Source organism: Thermobia domestica, chromosome 13 (genome assembly GCF_964235325.1).
Source record: "Thermobia domestica chromosome 13, izTheDome1.hap1.1, whole genome shotgun sequence".
Lineage (NCBI taxonomy): Eukaryota > Metazoa > Arthropoda > Insecta > Zygentoma > Lepismatidae > Thermobia > Thermobia domestica.
The window spans coordinates 70,816,658-70,839,172 of NC_137466.1; the positions used below are offsets into that span (position 1 = coordinate 70,816,658).

Here is a 22,515-nt window from a genome sequence, read left to right on the forward strand (position 1 = left end):
CTCATCCCCAAATTTACCATTCTTTCCCCTTAATTTACCTTTGCCAAAATTACCATCTACATTTCCAAAATTAATCGTTCTTTCCCGTAAATTTATTTTTCTATCCCAAAATTACCACTCTCCGCTTCCAAAATTTACCATTCTTTCCCCAAGTTTACTTTTCTCCCTCAAAATTATCACTTTGTCGCCCAAATTCACTATCGGATACCCCTATACCTTTCTAGCTTTTATTTACCATTCTGCAGATTAATTTTGAACAAAATGTTCACTCGAAATACTCAGTCTAGAACACTTCTGTGTATAATCCTAGTTAAGTGTATTATAAAATAATAGAACTGTTCAGCCCAACTCAAAATTGTATAATACGCTTTTTCTATGGGAAGTATAGTTTGGAATAATTAAGCTGATTTTTACAAGAAATCCACGATATTATATTACTAAAAATGGTTACCATACCTTTTCCTATTTCTTTCTGAGAATTCTTGTTTGTAAGTGCCTGCTGGAAATCTTCCTGGTTATTTGTCCTGCTTTGAATCTTGTGATGTCTCCGGAGTCCTTTCACATCAAATTCACTTGAATTTCGCCAGTCTATAGTTTACAAAAAGAAAATAATTCAAAATAGGTCTAATATTATCTTTTCACTAACAATTTGATTCAACATAAAATACTAAATAAACTCACTTCAATTGCACCAATTCAGTTTACACATAAAAGTAATTGAAGAAAATAATGCAAATGTTTCCAAAGGTTTTAAATCTTAACAGATTGTATTTAGAACCTACAGTGCGGCATGTTCTGTGAAGATTTAGAATGAAGGGTCGCTTAACAATAGTTGATATTATAAATTCACTTAAGTGAAAAAAAAACACTTTATTTGGTAAGAGCAATTATATCTATTATATAAAATCGAATGTGAGTTTCTGTCTAGAAGTCACGCAATAACTGCTGAACTAATTGAAATTTTATTTGGGATTATTATAAAACTTAACTCCCTAAGAATTATATGATATTAAAATGCATATTCTAAGGCGAACAGTGATGGTCATACTTTATGCAAAAAAAATCGAATCACACAATGACTACGGAACCAAATAAAATAATACCTGACATGTTTATTAACTTTAGACCTCCCAAGGATAATGTAATATTTAAGTTGATTAAAATGCATATTCTGACTGGAGTTGGCACTTTTTAATTTATGCGAAAAATTGAGTGGTGATATGTAAGAACAATCGAAAACGTTTGCAATTAGTGTCCAATAGATAGTATTCGGTTACACAGGTGAGTAATGCCGTTTAAATTAATCCGTCATAATTTAAATTAATCAGCCATCGTAATTAATGCCGGTAAGTTTGAATTAATCAGCCATCGTTATAGGGACTATGGGATGGAATAGGAAGGAGTAAGAAAAGATTCACGGGGGTCCAAAGGGTGGCATGTAAAAGTAATCGAAAACGACCGATATTATTGTCGATTCTATGGTTTCTGGAATCGATAAGCTGATCCGTGAGAGAGCCCGATGACATTTAAAGCCAAACTATTTTAGCTGGCCCGAGAATTAGTATTGCCAATGCCGAAAGCATTTCTCGTCGTTATATCTTTCACTAATTTCTCCGTTTCAAATTGGCCGGAGCCAAAGGTGATGGCTCTTCGATATTTCTTTCACTAATTCCTCTACTTTTGAAGTTCAAGCCCTGTTGGTATGGAAGTTGAAAATGGATTAAAAATAAAATGTTCAAACTGTCTAAGATTAATGTCAAATAGCATAGTTTTCGGGCTCGCTAAGCCTGTTGGTGTCAGTTCCGATGACATTTAATCCCACGTTTAAGTACGATGGGGCAAGTCAGAGAACTGATAAAGAAATTGCCAAAGGCATTGGTCTCCGCTATTTATTTCACTCATCTCATTATTTCTAAAATTACATAAATCTCATTCTTCATATGCATACCAACTGACCTGAAAATCAACATGGACGGCAACGCCGCAGGGGTTGCTCTTTATCATTTATTTAAGTCATTATTTAGCTTTCAAATGTTTTACATAAATCTTATTCTCCCCATGTGAAGACCGAACTAGTATTCAACTAGTATTGTATATCCCTTTCGTGCATTACATCCACTAGAGTGGACACTGCTGATTGCTTACGATTGTGTTCTGTCGAAACTCTCTACTCACAACCCAAGTGCATTCGTTTTCAATAAAAGTTACTTGGGTGGCCTGACGCTCTTAATTTTTCTGACACCTAGCGTGAAACTCTGAAAGCAGGGGTGTGACGTCGTCTTTGCGCACTTGAAACAGGCATGAAAGATTCGTGGCGAGTTGCTCTGAAATACCTACTGACATATTCTATGGAGGATGTGCCAAGCAAGTGATATTTTTTTTCTTTTCCTTGTTACAATGTCTGAAACAAGCTGACATTATGAAATTATCTGGTTTTGTTCTTGTATCTACAAAAATCAACCAAACAAACATGTTCCATTTGTGGGCAGCATGCACTTGAAGCATATTTGTCTGCAACAATCTGTCCACTGTAGTGGACTTCATAAATCTATTGAAGATATTATTGTTTTTGCAAAAAGTGGCGTTTGCCACTCAAAAAATAATAATTGAAGCCTCTATGGCAACCAATGAGATTATTCAAGACTTCTGATTAATATATGTGTGAAATGGCAGACGTTATGGCAGACAAAATTGGTATGTTCAGAACACCTCCAAAAAAGAGCATCTTTCCTGAAATCAAACTGAAATCGGGAACATGTAGACCTGTACACACAAACATCCTTAAACATATGTTACTCAGTATATTGAGGATGACGGACGTGAATCAGCATAAGCGAATGAATAAAAAGAAACTGAAGATCCACCTCTGAATAGAAGCAACCAAAGACGACAACAAGTAAAATTGAGGTGGTCAAAATATATCAATAAGTTTTCTTACAATGTTTCTTCATTTCTTAAAAATAACAATGTAAATATTACAGGAAATGAGCAAATTGATTTGTTTTCGAAGTTATTTACAAATGACGTTGTAATTGACATTGTTTCAAAACAATCTGTATGAGAATCAAAATGGGAAGGGACACGACAGTGTTGGTCCTACGATGAAGTTTTAAGTTGTAAATTTGTAGCTGACGTAATGTCAGTAAACCGGCTTGACCTCATATGGAAATATCTTCATTTCTATGATAATTCATAGCCTCGAGATGCGAACAACAGACTTTATAAGTTACGATATGTACTGAATAAACTGAAGGAGACATTCGAATTTTCTGTGAATGATGAAGAGTATCAATTCATTGCCGGGCAAATCATGCCATTCAAGGGTAGACGTAACATAAACCAATATATACCCACGAAGCAGAAAGTTTGGGAATGAAAATTTCGGGAAGGTCACAGAATAGTGGTTACATGTACGATTTTGTTGAATATGTTGATTTTTAACTGTTATTACTTGTAGCAAAACCACTTTGGCAAGTTTTCTACAATATAACGTTTATTCCATTTATTTTTAGTATAATTTTGCAAACTTTATGTGCCACAATTCAGAAATTATTGTCTTACCCAAAATGCATGAAGTCCATTCAAGTGGACAGATAAAGATAATAATTAAATTCTGCTAAGAAAATATCACATTTTAAAATTGTCAGTTTTACATGTCATAGTACATCAAGAACAATTTGTAAGAAAAAAATAATCATCGCATGTCAATGAGAACATAATTCATGCACAAAAGGGATATACTGGATAATGTTTACTTACATTTTGATTTTGGGTTTCTATTAAAGTTGTAAGATAGTTGCAAAGCTAAAATAAACAGTGTATAATTTCACAGAGGTATACTTTTCTTTTCTGACACAGTATTAGAGCATGAGTATTTTTGGAAAATTACATCCTGCCGTTCACCTCACGATCCACCTTGCAGAGTGAGTGACAACCGATATTTAGTTTTATACCGATATTTTTTGAAGACGGGGTTGTGCATAATATAGCATAGTTGAGGAAAGATTACTGCCTTATCACTTCTGGTTTTCACCATTTTTTGTTCCAAAAGTGGGCAGTTTACTTCGTCATAAAAATCCTTACTCTAAAAGTAAGTTGCCTCACTCAGTCATACAAGCTCCTAATAGCTGTCACAGGTTACACTGTTTCCTACCTGACTCCAATAGATGTCAGTAGCATCCTGCCAATTTGTAGGCAAGACGAAAACTTGACGGGAACAACTAACGTCAACCAAAATTATTAATTCCAACTCCATGGATCAACTGAGGAAGTTTCTTGTACCGAGTGTAGTTGAAGAATAGTAGACAGAAACACAAGCAGGCTTTCTCCAAGAGAGGGAGAGGGCAAAACACTGAAACACAAGCGAAGTCGCAAATCATGTACACAATACTTCCTGTAGAACAATTACTACTGACTGCATGGTGTTAATGAACTATGCTGGCAAATTATAAGAGGTAGTTTCGCACATCAAAATAAGAGAAAAGTTCATATGGACCTGTGGTGAAGAGTCCATAGTATCAGATCTAGAGCAGTCCAAATTTTGAAGAAGTTACGTTTCAACACGCGTTCTCCTCAATTCGAGAAACCATGAGGTGGTGGTCCATATAAACGTATAAGTCACACATACGCCATACAAAAATGCATACTTATGCAATTTACATTGTGTGCGCAAAGGGATTTCCTATAAAACATAATTACTAGACATGCTTCCAGCAGAATCCTCAGATGCTCTGATTTAAAGTGGGTCCAAAGTAGGCAAAAAGTTAAATTTTGATAGCAATGGACACGGAATCCTTCGGCGAGAAGTCGAAGTGTTAGTGATCACCAGCACCACAGTCCGTCGTAAACATGCTTGTGATGCTTTGCTTCAAGCTTATGCCTGGAAAACACATGAAATATACCATGACGAAATATGACGGATGAATCTCAGTACGAATTATTCTACAAATTGATAGAAGGGAACAGCAGACGGTAATGAATGGGCCAATCAGAGCTTTGCGATAGTGAGGTAGCTGATGAAAAATCATAAACCCATAAATTCAGTAAAGTACGAGCATCGTGGCTAGATGAATTGTCAGGCAAGGTGCTTTACCATGTGTTTACTATATACTTACATGTGAATGAAATACTGAGCAACTATTCAAGATGAATTGAGAAGTGAGTGGCACTGTAAGATGAACTACAATCACTATGTTCTCACACTTAGACTAAACTGCTACCTTCTTCACAAACGAACGGATGTGTTGCTGAGCAATCATCACTATAAAACACTCCTCGATGTTCTTCCTCTGTCACTAGAAGACACTGTTGACTCTCCTTTGATTCCTTTGATACTTTCCAAATGTGTGCATCTCTACTTGCATCTATTCCTATTTTCTGTCCTGTATGATACCATACCCATCTGTCTTTACTTGTTTGGCCTCCAACCCACATAGGTTCCATACCTATAGATAAGAAATACAGAAATAATTAGGATAAAATAGATTTAATAATAGGTAGCGATCAAAGGAAATTACGAATTATAAAGAAGTATTTGATAAAAGCATGTAGCATCTACTCTGAGGCTTAGGATTAAACTCTCCAAATTATATCCTCTCCTATACCAAACCAAGTATTATTCTATCCCAGACCAATCCGGTTAGTATTATCCCATGTCAAACCAACCTAGTTAACGTTATTCTGTGTCAAATCAGTTAATATTATTGTCATCCCACTTCCAAGGGCGCCTCTTTACAGTATCATCCACGTTATTCTCTATCTACTTTCTTTGTCTTCTTGGTGAAAGGTTTCTTTCTTACACGCTTTCCGATTAGAACTCTACAGGCCGAAATCGTGTTTCCCATTCGAGCAACATCAACTAACAGCTTTACAACACAATCATAAATCATAATCAACATTTCATGACTTCCAACTACAATATGAGAAGCGCTTTACAATTAACATGAAAGATATACATTTAATTAGTGTAAAAGCCTGAAGCATGTCTAAACTCATAGATATATTACGAATAATATATATATATATATAGGTGTGTCAGAAAAGTAATTAGACTAGCATCACTGCGGGCGATTTGGCAACGTTGTGTCTACCGGCCTGTACTAGACCGGTTTGTTTAGCCCTTCCACTTCCTCAGTCCGAGTTACAGCTCCGTACAGCTAACACATTATTTTTGACAGCGTCATCAATGAAGTTGTGTTACACAAATGGAGCATTGGAATTGAGAGCAACGTTGTACAACAAAGTTTTGTGTTAAACTTGGTGAATCCGCGAGTTTGACTTTTGAAATGTTGAAACAGACCTATAGGGAACATTGTTTATCAAGAGCACAAGTTTCCGGCTGGCACAAATCATTTTTGAAAGGCTGAGAACATGTTGAAGATGAAACTCACTCAGGAGACCTTCAACTTCTAAAACTGAAGAAAATGTTGAACGTGTGACAGCTGTTGTGAGATCAGACAGTCGTTTAACAATAAAGATGATGAATGAACAATTAAATGTAAACACTTTCGCCGTACATCAAATTTTGACAGATGATTTGAACATGCGAAAGTTTTGTGCCAAAATGGTACCGAAAAACCATACAACTGAACAGAAGGACAATCTAAAACAACGTGTGCGTTGATCTTCTTAGGAGGATTGCCAATGAACAAGAATTCTTCAATTGTGCGATCACAGGTGATGAATCCTGGATATTTGAGTACGATCCTGAAACAAAGCGGCAAAGCGAAGAGTGCACACACCGTCGTCTGGGCCGAAGAAATGTCGGAAGAGCAAATCAAAGATCAAGACATTGCTGATTTGTTTTTTTTTGACTGTAAGGGTACCGTGCATAAAGAATTTGTTCCACCAGGACAAACTGTCAAACAAGTTTTTTATAAACGTGTCCTTGAAAGGGTCAGGAAAAGACTGATTCGTGTGAGATAAGACATTGCAGACAAGTGGATGCTTCATCATGATAATGCCCCATGTCACACGGCCATTCTATCAGTGAATTTTTGACCTCAAAACGCATTAGTGTTGTTTCTCAACCCCCTATTCACCTGATTTGAGTCCTTGTGACCTTTTCCTTTTTCCGAAATTGAAACATGTCCTAAAAGGACGTCACTTTGGAACTCTAGGGAACATTCAAAAGACTTTGCCAGTTAAAGGCTATACCAGTTGAAGACTTCCAGCGCTGCTACCAAGAGTGGGAACAACGTCTCCACCGGTGTATGGTTGCCCAAAGGAACTACTTTGAAAGGAATAACATTGTTGTTTGAAAAACTTAAAAACTATAGTTAGTACGAAGTTTCATTACTTTTCTAGCACACTTCGTATATCTATCTATCTATCTATCTATCTATCTATCTATCTATCTATATATATATATATATATATATATATATATATATAATCTCTATTATAGGCAATAATTAGTTTATTACTGGATTTGGCAATATTTGGTTGACATGCAGTTTACTTTCGTCGCAGATTTCAGACTTATACAAAAATTAAGACTCGTGGCTTGTGAATCGGTTCCACAAAAGTAGTCAATCATTATTCATGCACGCAAGCACTCAGATGCTCCATTGAGGAAATATGCGCCCGATTCGCTGCTCTAAAACTGGGCATAGCTATTAAATTAGTTGGGGGATTAAGCGAGCCTGAATGTGTTGAAATTCACTCTGATGTTCCTCAAATCTCACCTGAGCAGGTATGGCTGTATGTATTGGCACAATCTCATTTAAGATGACTCATCGTTGTCAGGGATCAATACCTGTGCCATAGGATAAACCTATTCACATAAATATCCAACTAACCACTGGCAGTATTTCATCCTTTGAGAGCAATAACAGAACTAACGATAGATCATGAAATTTTGCCAATACCGGCACAGAAACACCATTGTGTTTAACGAAAGGATTTATCCAATCAGGAGTACACATCTCTTAGACGCAATCCCAGCAGACTGTGCAAACAAGAAGAAAAACTACTCATCGAATCATATTACTCTTCTGCAACCAATGTAGGTCTATGTTTTGTGTCTTCCATATTGTCTTTTTTGCTCTATGTAATGACGGTGGTGATAAAAGATTTGCAATTTGCAAGCCAATAGCTGGTGTTGAGATTACGGAGCTCCGGCTAGATTGTGATTGTAAAAACAGATAGCTCTAGATGCTCATTGATTTATCCAGGGCAGTTGTGCGACTTCGCTCTACTGATCTTTGTGGCAATTCTCTTTATTTTTTCCCAATCTCTCTCACATAGGGTTAATTTTTGGAAAGTCTTGCCACGTTTTCTGTATGCCTACCTCACTTTTGCTGACGATACATGCCTAGCATGCTGGTAGCACTGAATTACGTATGCACTAGTTAACCGCGCATCTGTAATTTACCCTCTGTTAAAATTGGAGGGGTATCCTATATAGTACCATCAACGAAGTACATCGACTTGATAGCGTTGTACTACCAGCCAACACAGCACTAACAGAAGAGTCTTCAATAATCTAATAATAAAAAGCTACATACATTCTTCCATTCTATTCAAATTTTCTTAGCATTCCCATGAGTTGTTGACGTTCCCACTATAACACCATAATGAATCATTAAATCAATCACTTCCATTAACTTTTCTTAGTTTACCCGGTTGGAACCTTCTAAACCAAAACGAAAACATATATTTCCTTCCTCTCCTCAAAAAATCCTTCATTAGTTATTTCCAGCAACCCAATATAATCTTAAGTTTTGTTTTCACTATTACAAATCATGATGTCAGGTTATTTGACTGGATAAAATAATTCTAAGTATTATTACTCCTTGGAATTTTATTTCAAAGCAATATTTTTGAAAATATGAGCGAGATAAGATTACTTCTCTGTAATTTAAGATGGCATAATACAGATGATTTATCATACTATTTCGACATTTCCTTTAATAGCCTTAGTTTTTATATTTCATAACAATAAATAATGTTATCGTCGTTACAACCTACCGTGCAAAGTTTTTAATTGTAGGCAAGTGGTACAGACAGTTTGTGAATGATAAGAAACGTATGAATGACAATGTGAATTCAATTTAAGATATTTCTCTAATATACACATTTTGGTTTGTCACTTTGAAATTCTTTGTTTAATTTTTAAACTCTAATATACAAATTTTGGTTTGTCACTTTGAAATTCTTTGTTTAATTTTTAAACTTGTAATATTAAATCTAGGAAGTAAATGTACCAGATTAAAGGTGGCGTTATTGTTGAATCTTCCTATAAAATATGACTCGTAGAAACAACTAACTTTCCATCGCTCAGCAAATGCTTGATTTGTTCCAAAGTAATGAACCAACGAAGAATTAAAAGTCCTGACAAATATTGGTCAACAAAAGAACTGTCATTCAAGGATATATATTTTAGTCCTATTAATTACTTAAATTAATATTTGTAGCATTTGAGTTAAATATATGAAAGATGTCATCCATCTTACCATGAAATCTTCTTGCTATGAAATTGGCGACATCTGCATCTCCAACTTTAGCAAGGAAACTATTTGTATCCCAGCAAATACCCATTGCTTCACTCCAACTTAGGCTAGAATTGTAAATAACGTATTTGAGGTTACCATTCCTCAACTCTCCTAATATATTCACAGTTTGAATTTCAATATCTGAAAAACGAAATATATTAATTGATCGTCTTTTGTATCATTAATGGAAATAAGCGCATTTCGTGATTATATGAGAAAACTAGAAAGTTTCTTGTGACAATCAATCACACTATAATCATGTTGGTATTGCTTTTCTTACTATTTTAAAGTGCTAAGTTACTATCTTCAAGTATGTTTTGTGCTGTCTTGACTACACTATTTGAAATCTAAAGTACTGATAAATAAAACTCAATGCGACTAAGGTGACAAAACAGATTTTGCTAACATGTAAACTAAATCTTCATTCACCAAAATTGACTATGTTTGTTGCACATACACCATCTATAGAAACTGATATAGAAAACATCATACTAGACTAAGCATTTCAACACTGTAAAATCTACATAGTAATACTTGACTTTTTACTGATATTCCTGGATAATTTCTGAAAATCATCTGAAGAAATAAATCGTCAGGAAACATTGCCTGAGAATCATTTAAAACCAAACTTGCGTGCAGGAACCTTTCTAGTTTAAGATCAATCAAAGATTTTGTACCTTCTGGGTCACATTTCATGCTTCAGTATAGTCAAGTGGACAAAACCACGTTAATTGGCTTGGTTGTGGACTGAGTTACGGTGAAGCTAGGATATCCAATGAAGATTAACAATCACAATGAAATTATTAAGTTAGTTAAATTGAGACGTATTGAACTCCCTCAAGAAAGCAGAAATAAGATAGAGGTCGGTGTGTTGACAACACATTGTCTAAACAAGAAGCATCCGACTGATCATAAACTTTCTTACGTTGTAAAGCGAAGCAGTTTTAATTTCTCGTCAGTACATTTAGAAAGCCACCTAGTACTTTTAGAATAACAGTCCACCTTTAAAACTGTAAGTTGTAATCCTAGAAATATCTTATTAAAAATTCATGATTAAAAATTGTTACAAAAGGCAATATTTTGCATGTTTCATGATAATGCGATTTTAGTATGCTTAAAAGGAAAACATTCTTGTTATTTTGTACATAAGAAAAATGTGAATATATTTAAGACGAATAACATTTAAGAGGATATAATAATATTATCTATTTTTTCCCTTCCTATTAACAAAATTAAACTTCCTTACAAAAAAAGCATATGCAAATATTTAATCCTCCTTTTCAACCTACTTCGAAAATGGGGGAGGTTCTAAATTCGATCCGTTTTGATATATATATATATATATCGGGTGTTCTGAAAATAGCGCCCACGCACCACAGAGCACTATTCTACAGGTTAAAATAATGCGAGAATGTTGTATGACAAAATGCCCTCCGGGGCCTCCTTCAGCCGCTATGAGGAATCACAATTTCACTATGTGGCAACATCGCATATTAACATAGAACCATTAGCATTGCTCTACAAATCCATCAAACGGTTATATTGATTGTTTAGGTAATAAGTGGTGCTAGTACCAACATTTATTGACTTTAACTGTCATCTGGCAAGATTCGATCAGCTGTGTTCTTCTTCCTATTTCTCGCTTCCCTTCTATCTTTCCTTCTATAGCGGTGTGAAGAAGACAGTTTCTTCTGAAGATGTGTTCAATCCAATTGGCCTTTCTACGAAGAATGGTGGCTAGAAGTGTCCTCTTCTCTCCTATCCGTTTAAAAATATCTTCGTTTGTTGCTCTCTCTGTCCATTTTGTCTTCTCCATCTTCCTCCAACACCACATTTCCAAGCTTTCCAAATATTTCTTCTCTAACTTCCGTAATGTCCAAGTCTCTGAACCATGCGGTCCAATGCGCCACTCTTAACTTCTTCTTAAGTCCAAATTTGAGCCTGCTAGTTAAGTGTGATCTTTTCTTGTTGAATGCTTCTTTAGCTATGGCAATTCTTGACCTGATCTCTTTGGTGCAGTAAGCGTCTCTCGTCAAAATATTTCCCAGATACTTCAAATTATCGACCTTTTTAAGTTCTCCTTGTTCTACTCTGATCCGTAAGGGCGTGTTTCCGCGGGATATTCTCATGACTTTCGACTTTTCAATGTTAGTTTCCGTTCCATACAGTTTTCCAGTGTCAACTATTTTGTCAATCATCTCCTGTAGTCCTCCTTCGGTTTTTGCTATTATAACCGTATCATGTGCATACCTGATCTTGCTAATGATCTGACCTCCAATCGTGAAATCTCCAATTCCCATTAATGCTTCCTTCATTAAACATTCACTGTAAATGTTGAATAATTGGGGTGACAAACTACTTACTCATCTGTCTCCTCTTCCAGTCTCCACACTGTTGGTTTCTCCTTCATTCAAGCGCAACTCCACTCGTTGTCCTGTGTACAGGTTTTGAATGAGTTGTCGATCTCTCCAGTTGACTCCGATTTCTTTAAGTATTTTCAGACGTTTCGTCCAATTAACTCGGTCGAAAGCTTTTCGCCAGTCGATGAAGCACAAACACAACTCTTCTTTTACATCAAGAATTCTTTCTGATATAATTCTCATCAATCCAATAGCATCTCTGGTACCTTTTCCTTTCCGGAATCCAAATTGATCTTCTTCTAACCTCTTATCTACCTTACTTTGCCGCCGCCTGTTCAGAATGCGTGCAATGGTCTTTCCAGAGTGGGAAATTAGGCTAACTGTTCTGTGATCGCTGTACTTCTTTGTTTGCTTTTCCTAGGCAATGCAATCATTGTAACATCAAGAAAATACTTTGGCCATTCTCCACTCAGGTAGATCTTATTAATAAGTGAAGTCAGTACTTTCATTGCATTATCTCCTAATCCCTCGAGCAAAACTACTGGTATGTCGTCGTCTGCAAGTGGTCTTTCTCCATTGTATGTCTTTGATTGCTTGTACTACTTCACTTTTCAATATACTGGGTCCTTTTTTATCACCATCCACCTCTTCCTCTGCTTCGATCGCAATATCTTTGGGGCGGTTCTTCTAATTATACAGATCTTTTATGTATTCCTCCCAAATTCTAAGGATTCTTTGATGGTCAGTGGTTACATTACCTTGTTGATCTTCAATACCGAACGTTCTTATACTTTTGTTAGCTTTCCCTCCTAATTCTTCTGCTTTCTGGTACATCAGATCATATCTGCCGCGCCGCTTAAGTTCCATTATTTCTTCACATATCTGTTCCAAGTACTTTCCTTTGGCTTTGTCCGTCTCTCTTCTCAATCCATTATTCAGCCTTCTGTATTCCTTGATGTCCGTGTTTCTCGCCCTGCTGCGTTCCTCCATCTTCTTAAGCATTGCTTCAGATATCCATGGTTTTCTCGGTGCTCTCTCCATCCTGCCAATGTTATTGTGGAGTGTGTCAAGTAGAATCTGTTTAACTTTTTCTCAACTATTCTCTATATTCCCAACCATATCTCCCATTGCAAAGAACTTTTCTTCAATTTCTTCTTTCGCATCATCGTCGATATTTCTTAGTCGCTCTAAATTCCATTTTCGATTCAAAAGGTATCCAAATATATATATTTTTTATTTATTTTGACTTGTAGAAGAGTGCTCTGTGGTCCGTCGGCGCCATTTTAGAACACCCGGTATATATATATATATATATATATATATATATATATATATATATATATATATATATATATATATATATAAAGAGAGAGGGAGATCGTGATTCCACGTAAACTCAATAAAGATCTAGTGATAATCTTCGAAGCTAGACTTGAAATTTCTCAATGATTGACAATGTTCACCATTAATTTGTTTGTATAATAACTCATAACTTCGACAAAGATACACCAATTTTGATAATTCTTTTATTGTTTGAAAAACTATTTCTATCTCTGGTCCCATATAAACTTCATAAGGATCTAACAATAATCTTTGGAGATAGACTATAAAATTGCTCAATGTCTAAGAATGTTCGTTTGTATGTAACGGGAATGTGGTTTTATGAGTTAACTATGGTAACACCCAAGTAATTATCATCTCAGAATATGTCAACCGTACGGGGCCTGAACTTGACCGATTTCTTTCATTTCATCCAAAAATGCTTTTAAATACTTGATATTTTCTACCCTTTTAGAACTATAAAAATGCTTGAGACAGATAGTATAAAAATCAGTGTGAAGAGGAAGTTTTGATTTGGGACGGGGGAAAGGCACAAGAGACGCTAATCTTGGTGAAAGGTTTATAGAAAATAAGAAAGAGGCGTACATTGTATTTATTAATGTACAGAAAGGGTTTTATCCAGTGAGCTGGAAATCGTAAGGATAAAAGATTCATCAAAAGTCTTTTGAGTTAATATTTAATTCTCTTAAGAGGTGATACTGAAGAGATCTCTATATGAGAAAGACAGTATTTCAGTAGAAGATAGAATATGTAGGTATACACAATTAGTAGATAGTAGCGCTTTGACTTTTTAGTTTAATGTTCAACAATTACGCACGGAGGATAAGAGAGAAGGCGATTATGATTTTAGAAAAGGAAATGGTGAATGAAGAAAGTGAGAAAAACAGGGAAACCTGGAGAAAACCGTGCATCAGTGTTTGTTCAACACAAAGCCCACTTGGCATGAGCTAGGATTGAATCAGAGATCCCATGCACCAGAGATGAACACTCTACAGGTGAGCCATCATTGTCCCAGGAAGTGAGTTTTAAATAAAGACTTACGCCAAATCCCATGGAACGTTTCACTTGGAGTACGGGACAGAAACACGGAGGTTATCTCTGCAAAATTCCTCTTTGGATCTGCCGCTTTAAAAGGATTTAACATGTAAGGAATCACAGAAGTACTAAAATTGATTTATTCTGTTAAGAATTTACCCACTCACCGACAGCACAGAGGTAAGGAAGACGTTCATTACAATCCCTACTAATGAAGATGGGATCGCCTCTCGAATTTTTTGATAAACTAAGACATTTCTGTACACCTTTAGTGGCTTCCATTTCCCATGGAGGATATCCTTGTATATCCGGATGATGTGGAATCTTTTTATCGAGCAGTGCCCATTCCCATTGATGCTTCTTCAGTTTACCTCCAATCCACATATCATTCAAATCTATTGGGAAAAAATAAGTAATATATAATATGTTAGAAAAATCAGAAGTTATCTTCGAAAAATTAAATGTAAAGGTTATGATAGAAACTTTAGAAAACATATTGAAAGATTTACTTAATTAGCATAGGTATATTGTCACATATTAAATACCCCAATACAAAAGATTTTTTAATTGTTTAAATATCTAAAACTAACTCATCACATATCTTTAACACATGCTCAAGAAGAAACAGACCACAATCGCCAAAATGAAAGTAATACAATGTATTAGCCATGAAGAAACCCGATCAAATTTATGGAGTGACCCGTAGATGAGACAGTAGCGTAATGACACAACAAGATGGATCTTTTTGACGCGGACGCAGTGTTTCTAGAGAATTTTTATTCCTTTATGATATGTCAAATAAATTTAAACCAAAAGTTATAGTCAACTATTGTATTTGAACTTGCTTTGAGTGACCATTAAAGATGACTGACAGATTATTTATGTAACTATGTGACATCTCACATTCGATTAATGCCACCGTATAAGAAGTTCTTGTTATTTTCTTGTGAAGACTTTACTTCCACGGGGTGTGATGATAGGAAGTCCATTTCAGAAGATTAGTCCTGGGTCGCTATCTCATAGAAAGGTAATAGATATTGCGCTTCTTGAACGTTTGAGAAAGTACCCAGTTCACTGTTGACACGTCCTAACCGCTCGTGCGAGGTATATCATAGTTAACGAACAAGCTTAAGATCGTTTTCCAAAGGTCTTACTCAGGTTACATATAAGGGTGTGAGTACTAAATAAATAAAATTGATAAGTAAGAGAGTATTTTAATGCAGATCGCTCAAATACGCTAAACATTCCTTTATACACCTTGCGTGAAACATTGACATGTACAATAAATAGAAATGATGACATGCAACGAAGACATTAAGGAAAGCAACATAACATTCAAATAACATGATGAAATCCTGCGATTACGCCCAATTAGGTTAAGAGAAACAGATAATTAAGGCAACGTGAAAGATCATGAAAGAACTGGAGAAAGAGAGTGTGGTAGAAAGGAAAAGAGAGTATTCTAGAAAACCAATGGATATTTTCCACCACAAACAAACTTTTCCGGATATCACACCAGACCCCTCACATACCAGAGGTAAGAGCTCCACCACTGAGCCACTGTGACCCCCAAAATGCAAAAAGAAACATAAAATATAATAGTCAAAGATGCAGAATGCAGGAAGTATAAGACACTTTGTATAGGACCATTTAGGAAATAGACACCAGAGTGTTAAATACATACACATGGTGTCAATGAATATCGTGCCATAAATTTAGGAGGTGATTCTGCTCACCGTATACAAAAATAATGTTCATGTGAATAGATGTCAAAAACAGCAAATTTTTCGAACAACAGGCTCACGAAAACGGAAGAAAACTAACTTTAGAACAGGAAAGCAAGCAACATATGCCTGGCAGTCTACGAGTTCGTTGCAGAAAGCAATCCTGTTCAATTTGAACCCCTGATGTTAACATGCATAAGGTTATCAAACTTTGGATGTGGTTGGAATACTCTCCTGTTTTAAACTCTTACTTTGATTAGTAATCACAGTGTAGTCGCGAAAATTGTCAGGTATGTTTCCATTGGCATATGTTTAGATATAACAATTTTCGTTAGTCATACTTTCAATTTCGTTATCAGAAAATTATATTTTTGTCTTATTTCTGTTTATTTAAAAGGCGTAATACTATTTTCTAAACATATAACATCATGAGTATTCAAGAGCAAAAATAATCTTAATAATATTTGTACATCTTTAGTAAATACTTACAATTCATACACCAACTATGCACTTTAACGATAATTATATATAGATGTTCAATTATGACGGTACAGCCTTTTCTTTTGTAAGTATACTCCATTTTAAATTCTTTTTGCAACCAGGGCAAAGGTGCTTATTACGAATAATGTTAGTGCCAGACATAATTTTTACAATTATCCGTATTCTCTATATTACTAATATTACATTGAATTTGAGATTTCTTGGTTTAGTTGGGCATTCCTTTGTTTCAAAGTCTTGTTTCGAGTTTTGTTCTGATAACAGTAAAGAACCAAAAAATTTCACCATGATTTCTTTAGTTATATTTAAATATATTAATCTTAATTACTCTTATAGCAATATCGCGTTGTCAGTAGATTAATATTCATTTTGGTTCATTTTAAAAAACATTATTTAAGAACGTTTTGCAAAAACATGTTTTTGTTACAATATTTAAGAATATTACTTCTGTAATAAAAAAACACTACATAAAGTATGCTATCATTAAATTTATACAAAAAATATGTGATACTTGTTAAATTTGTTTATCGAAAATAAATCGTAATGTTAATTACAAGTTACAACTGGATGCGTTACTTAACTTTTTTCTTAGATTCAGAATATATTATTGACCCAGACTACGAATTTGCTAGAATTCTCCCTAAAAACATATAGGGCCTTATGCACAGTCGTTCTGACGCGTGATTAGTGACATACTAAAGAGTTCGACTAACATTTGTTTCCTGCAGTAGTCAGACTTTTAGTATGATCTAATCATACGTCAAAACGACTCTGCATAAGGCGGATAATTTTTACTCAAGATACTTCACAAGGCACACGACAATGTATTTAATTATCTTCGACAGTTAAAATATATCACACAATGGTCCCTATTCCATTTACCGTAATGTACAATTTTAGGTAATAGGGCTGTTTCTTTTGAAATTTATGACATATTTCATTTATATATGTTTATGCCATTAACATGTTTATTTATAAATATTTAAATATGTTTTTTCTTAGATTTGTCAAGACCATGTCAACATAAATCAGTAACATGCTTATTCATAAGTAAATATTATTACATGATGTCTAAAATGAATACTTTAGATTGTTGTTCCATAAGAGATAGAAGTCTATATGATATAATTTAAATAAAATATCCATTGGTTTGGCGCTCGTATAGCCTTTGAGTCAATAAAAAATATTATGCGCTTACATAATGAGCAAGTTAAGAATGGATTCTGAAAATGAGTTGAGTTGATTTCGAGTTTAACGTCCCCTTCAGCAGCGGGGCTATATAATAGGGTGGATCGAAAAAAAAAACTTTTTTTAAGTTTCCGAGTTGCTATACCGCGGGAAAGTTGTGGTTAGTGATGATTTGAAAAATAAGAAAAGAAGTGTCGAAATCGGTTAATATCTTCCGATCGCGCAAAGAGTCTGAAAAATTTTAAAAAGCACGAAAAATTTAATGTTTTCGTACTTATTATGAAAACAAAATACTCTCGTATTTTTAATGCTATAGTGATAAAACGTTACAACTAGTAATATTTAATAAGAAAAACACATGTTATATGTTTTTAGGGAGTATCTTCCGATCGCGCTCGTGTGAGAAACCTAACAAGATTCCTGTCATTGAGCGAAAATTCTTATATCTTCAGAGGAAGCATGGGTTAGGAAAAATTAGTGCTTTGGATCGGAAGGAGACATCAACGTTGAACGTAGACTTGAAAGAAGAAGCTATACTTTAAATAGAGATAACCCTGATTTTTTACTTGTGGAAGAGCCAAGTTGTTCAGCCGAAGTGTGTTCTGAAATTTAACCTGAATACAAACCAAATGACTCTGAGAAAAAGGAATATCCATCTCCATGGCAGATGAGAATTAAATTAGGAGCTACAGCATTAAACTACGATCAATATGGAGTCAGTGACCGTGCAGGTTCTGCTATAGCACCTAGTGTGCTAGAAGACTTTGGTATAATAACCAAAGCAGATGCGTCTATGGTTATTGAAGGTGTAAAATTAGAAGGGAAAGGAGCAAAATTAGAAGTGACTTGCAAAACAACAGTGAAAATGATTTAGATAAACTGCGTGGTCTTTATTTTGATGGAAGAAAGGATGACACCTTGGTTATAGATAAGATTGAATCCAAACAATTTCGTCGTACTATTAAGGATTACCATTACTCGCTCACCAAAGAACCTGGTTCTGTATACATTGGCTATGTGTCGCCGAGCTCTGGATCTGCTAAAGACATTGTGTCTTGCCTTAATGAACAAGGAATTTCAGTGGAAGACTTGGATATCATCGGTTGTGATGTACTAATACAAATACTGGCTGGAAAAATGCTGTTATCGTCATCTTCAGATCCATGTTGGGCGACCTCTGCAATGGCCTATTTGCCTACTCGATTTCAATGAATTACCTTTCCGTCATCTTTTTCAACATTTTGATAGAGGAACAGTTGGCCCCACAATATTTTCCGGGCCAATTGGAAATAATCTAAGCGGGTGTGAGAAACTGCCAGTGATAGATTTTCAACCAATAGATTGTGTAATTTCAGAAGTTGACAGAAATTCTTTGAGTAAAGACCAGAGATAGCTTTTAAATATATGTCAGGCGGTCAAAATTGGCATATGTCCAAGTGATTGATCAATTCGTGATCCCGTACCTCTTTCACATTCCAGATGGCTCACTTGTGCAAATAGAGTTCTCAGACTATACATAAGTGAAGCAAATCCTTCAAATAAGTTAAAAACCACAGTGACTTTCATTTTGAAATCTTAGATGCCACTGTGGTTTGAAATTAAAAACAGCAATACCTTCATAAGTGGACCTATTCATGTATATAGAACAATTGAAACATCTCGATACTTGCCTGACAATTTGAAGCAAGTTGTTTTCCCCGTCATTGAAAGGAACTCGTTCTTTACCCACCCTGAAAATCTTTTAATAGCCATGATTTTTAATGAGAGGAAGCACATTAGAGAACTACGGCTTAGAAGAGTTTTGAAAGCCAGGTAGTCTGATTCGAAAGGAAAAACCATCAGAACATTTCTTACTCCAACTGTACATTTTGAAGCCTCAGATTACATTAACATGATTGACTGGAGTGAAGCCAAGTATTCTTCTCCACCTCTTCTTCGAAAAGTTTCAAACGACGACATCAACTCTTTCATTCAACGAGGTGAAATAGCAGATGGGAATATCAAGAAGTTCCCCTGCCATACGCAAGCCGTGGAGCGATGTGTGAAGCTAGTTACAGAAGCTTCGCTCAAAGTATGCGGATCCAAATCAAGAGATGGCTACATCAGAGCAACGTTGAAATCCAGATCTTTAATGCCTGAGTTCAGAACAAAATCTGACTATAAAATCGCTTCAATTTTGTAAGTCTTTCAAAAAAGAAAAACAAATTTAAATATGTAAATATTGTAAATAGTACACACCTTTTATGGCTGGGTGGATGAGAAGAATGTGGGTGGAACTCGAAGTGCAGCCTCCTCCTCTGGGTTGTTTCTATATATAAAAACAAGCGAACAGCTGCACATTTGTGTTAGCTTTGGAAATTATGTTATAACCATGGAACTCTATCATTAAACCATTAAACATTATAAAACATATTAGAACGCATGTTATTACATCAGCACTATAAGGCATTAAAAATATCGCAGTTTATAATTTTTGATTATTTTTAAAAAATACGAACAACAGACATTTTTCTTAAACTTCATACACTTTGCGCGGTCGGAAGATATTCTCTAAAATCATAAAACAACTGTTTTTATTATTAAATAAGGCATGTTGTAACGTTTTATCACTATAGAGTAAAAAATACGAGAGTATTTTATTTTAATAAAGAGTAGGAGAAAATTAAGTTTTTCATGTTTTTTAAAAATTTTCAGACGCTTTGCGCGATCGGAAGATATTAACCGATTTCGACACTTCTTTATTTGTTTTTTAAGTCATCACTAACCACAACTTTTCCGCGGTATAGCAACTTGGAAACTGAAAAAAAAGTTTTTTTCAATCCACCCTACTATATAAGGCGTGAACCTACTGATTAAAGTGGAATCCGAACCACCTTATCTCCCACCATGAATCGAACCTGGGTCTCCTATGCCAAATTTGCGTATGCTAACGGATTCTGGATTCTGATAAGAATTCTTCATATCTTCGCTAGTCACTGCTACAGACAGCAGATGATTCTTTCCTTTTATCCAACACTGAAACAAATTATATATGCGAATCCAGTGGTAGACGGAACTATAGATACAGAAACGCCAGCTGTTACTTTAGTTTAGATGTCTAGAAACTATATGCTTTAATAATTTAAGTAAAAAAAATAGAGAGAGAAATAGTTTATTATATAAAATCAAAATCAAGAGGCAAACTGAAGTACTTACTTTCTCCAAATACTGCAAGCTTATTAACATATTCAGCGCTTGTTATTGTTGCTAAGTAACGTTTACTTTGTTTTGCACACGAAAAGAAAGCTTCATCCCAGGTAGCTCTGTCTTTGAATAACAATAAAGTTTTTCTTCTTCCGCCTACCGATACTTCGTGTTCAATAAATTCGGGTCCTTGCAAAGCCTCTGGTAACGTTCGTACACCTTTTGCTACAGAGATCAAATAATTATCAATTGAACAATACTTGTCTTTTACACACAAATATTACATTTTGTTAAACGACAGAATAACTAGCCATTTATAGATTTGAAATCTTTTTACGAAGATTATCCAAGTCTGTATGATAAATAATGAAATGTTATCCACCTAAATTATTTTGGAGTATTTATGTAAAAGCTTATAATTTTTCTTACATAGTCCATCAGTTGTTTATATTAAAAATATTTTTCTACTAGATATCGGATTAATACGTCTTGAAACAAAAACATAGAGATTGACTTCACCGAAAATAATCACGATATTTTTGGTAAATAAAGCGATTATGTATTCTTCAAAATAATGAATATTTCAGAGACTAATTTCGATTGGAATTCTTATAATATTTCTATAAGAAGTTATAAGATGTATATCCTGAAATAATACAGTGGGAAATCAAAGCTCAAATTACTATATGCGTTCGTTCATCGTATCTTACTGCATCTTTGAACAAGTTAACTCCAAGTATTCAATAAGATTAGCGGATGATTTAGGATGAATAAAAGAATAATAAGACACTATTTCAAGTTCAACCTTCATTTTCTTCTTGCAACTACGTATAAAATTAGTAGTAACTTTGTAAGATATTAAGTAAAACTATTTTATCGAAAGATCTGCAGAAATGTGACTATAGACTACTTCTAAATGTGACTATAGACTACTTCTAAATAATTGGTTTCAATATTTCGTAATACAACATTAACAAAATTTCGAATAAAAATTTAAGTTATAAGATTTAAAAATTAAGAAACATTTCATTAGAAGTCATGAAGCGATAGCGACAAGTATAAATGACAATTAAATGTTTGAATAGTTTATTTATTAATATGCTATTCAACATAAGTAGTATTAAATTTCATAAATTATTTATTTCTCTGTATATTGACTTATATCTACAGTTACGTGGAAAAATTCAAATTTTCAGTCAATTCATCGCTCTCTGTAAATAAGGTCCTTTGAGTTAAGCGTGTATTATTATTTAAACATTTTTTCCACGAACTAACTAGTACGATTTAAGATTGTGAAGAAAAATTTATCAGTTCATTGATTTTAACAAATCTTTGTTATAAGTAGAGGTTATGAGGTTATTAAATGTTACTATAACGTTGTTATAAATGACATAAACAGTAAATAATGAACTCCTTTGCAAAAATTTGACAAAGTCCAAGTAAAGTAATTTTAATAGATCGTAATTCAGGAACCAAACTCTGAACTAGTAAATGGTACTTATGCTCACAACACAACTAAAGATCTATTTGGGTGCCAAGTTTAAACTTAAATAACGGATGAGTTCCATACATCACGTGCCCCTGCTTCTCTTCAAAGAAAACTCTGATCAATTATAATACTACATACTAAGAAGTGAATCCTGGTCTTTAATTAATATTTATTTATTTAATAGAACAGTGAAATCAAACCTA

General features: G+C 34.6%; 2 protein-coding genes across 3 annotated transcripts in view; both read right to left on the reverse strand.

Moving 5' to 3' along the window:
• LOC145668225 (macrophage mannose receptor 1-like) overlaps positions 1-22,515 on the reverse strand; it is a 125,096-nt gene that overhangs the window by 51,650 nt on the left and 50,931 nt on the right. The gene's annotated exons all lie outside the window — the stretch shown is intronic.
• The window catches only part of LOC145669066 (secretory phospholipase A2 receptor-like), a 65,406-nt gene that overhangs the window by 41,583 nt on the left and 1,308 nt on the right, over positions 1-22,515 (reverse strand). Inside the window, exons 3-7 of the mRNA XM_081737425.1 lie at positions 20,836-21,048; positions 14,398-14,625; positions 9,456-9,635; positions 5,220-5,444; positions 457-588 (exon numbers count right to left, since the gene is read on the reverse strand). Coding sequence (XP_081593551.1) covers positions 457-588; positions 5,220-5,444; positions 9,456-9,635; positions 14,398-14,625; positions 20,836-21,048 — 978 coding nt within the window. The remainder of the gene's footprint in view (positions 1-456; positions 589-5,219; positions 5,445-9,455; positions 9,636-14,397; positions 14,626-20,835; positions 21,049-22,515) is intronic.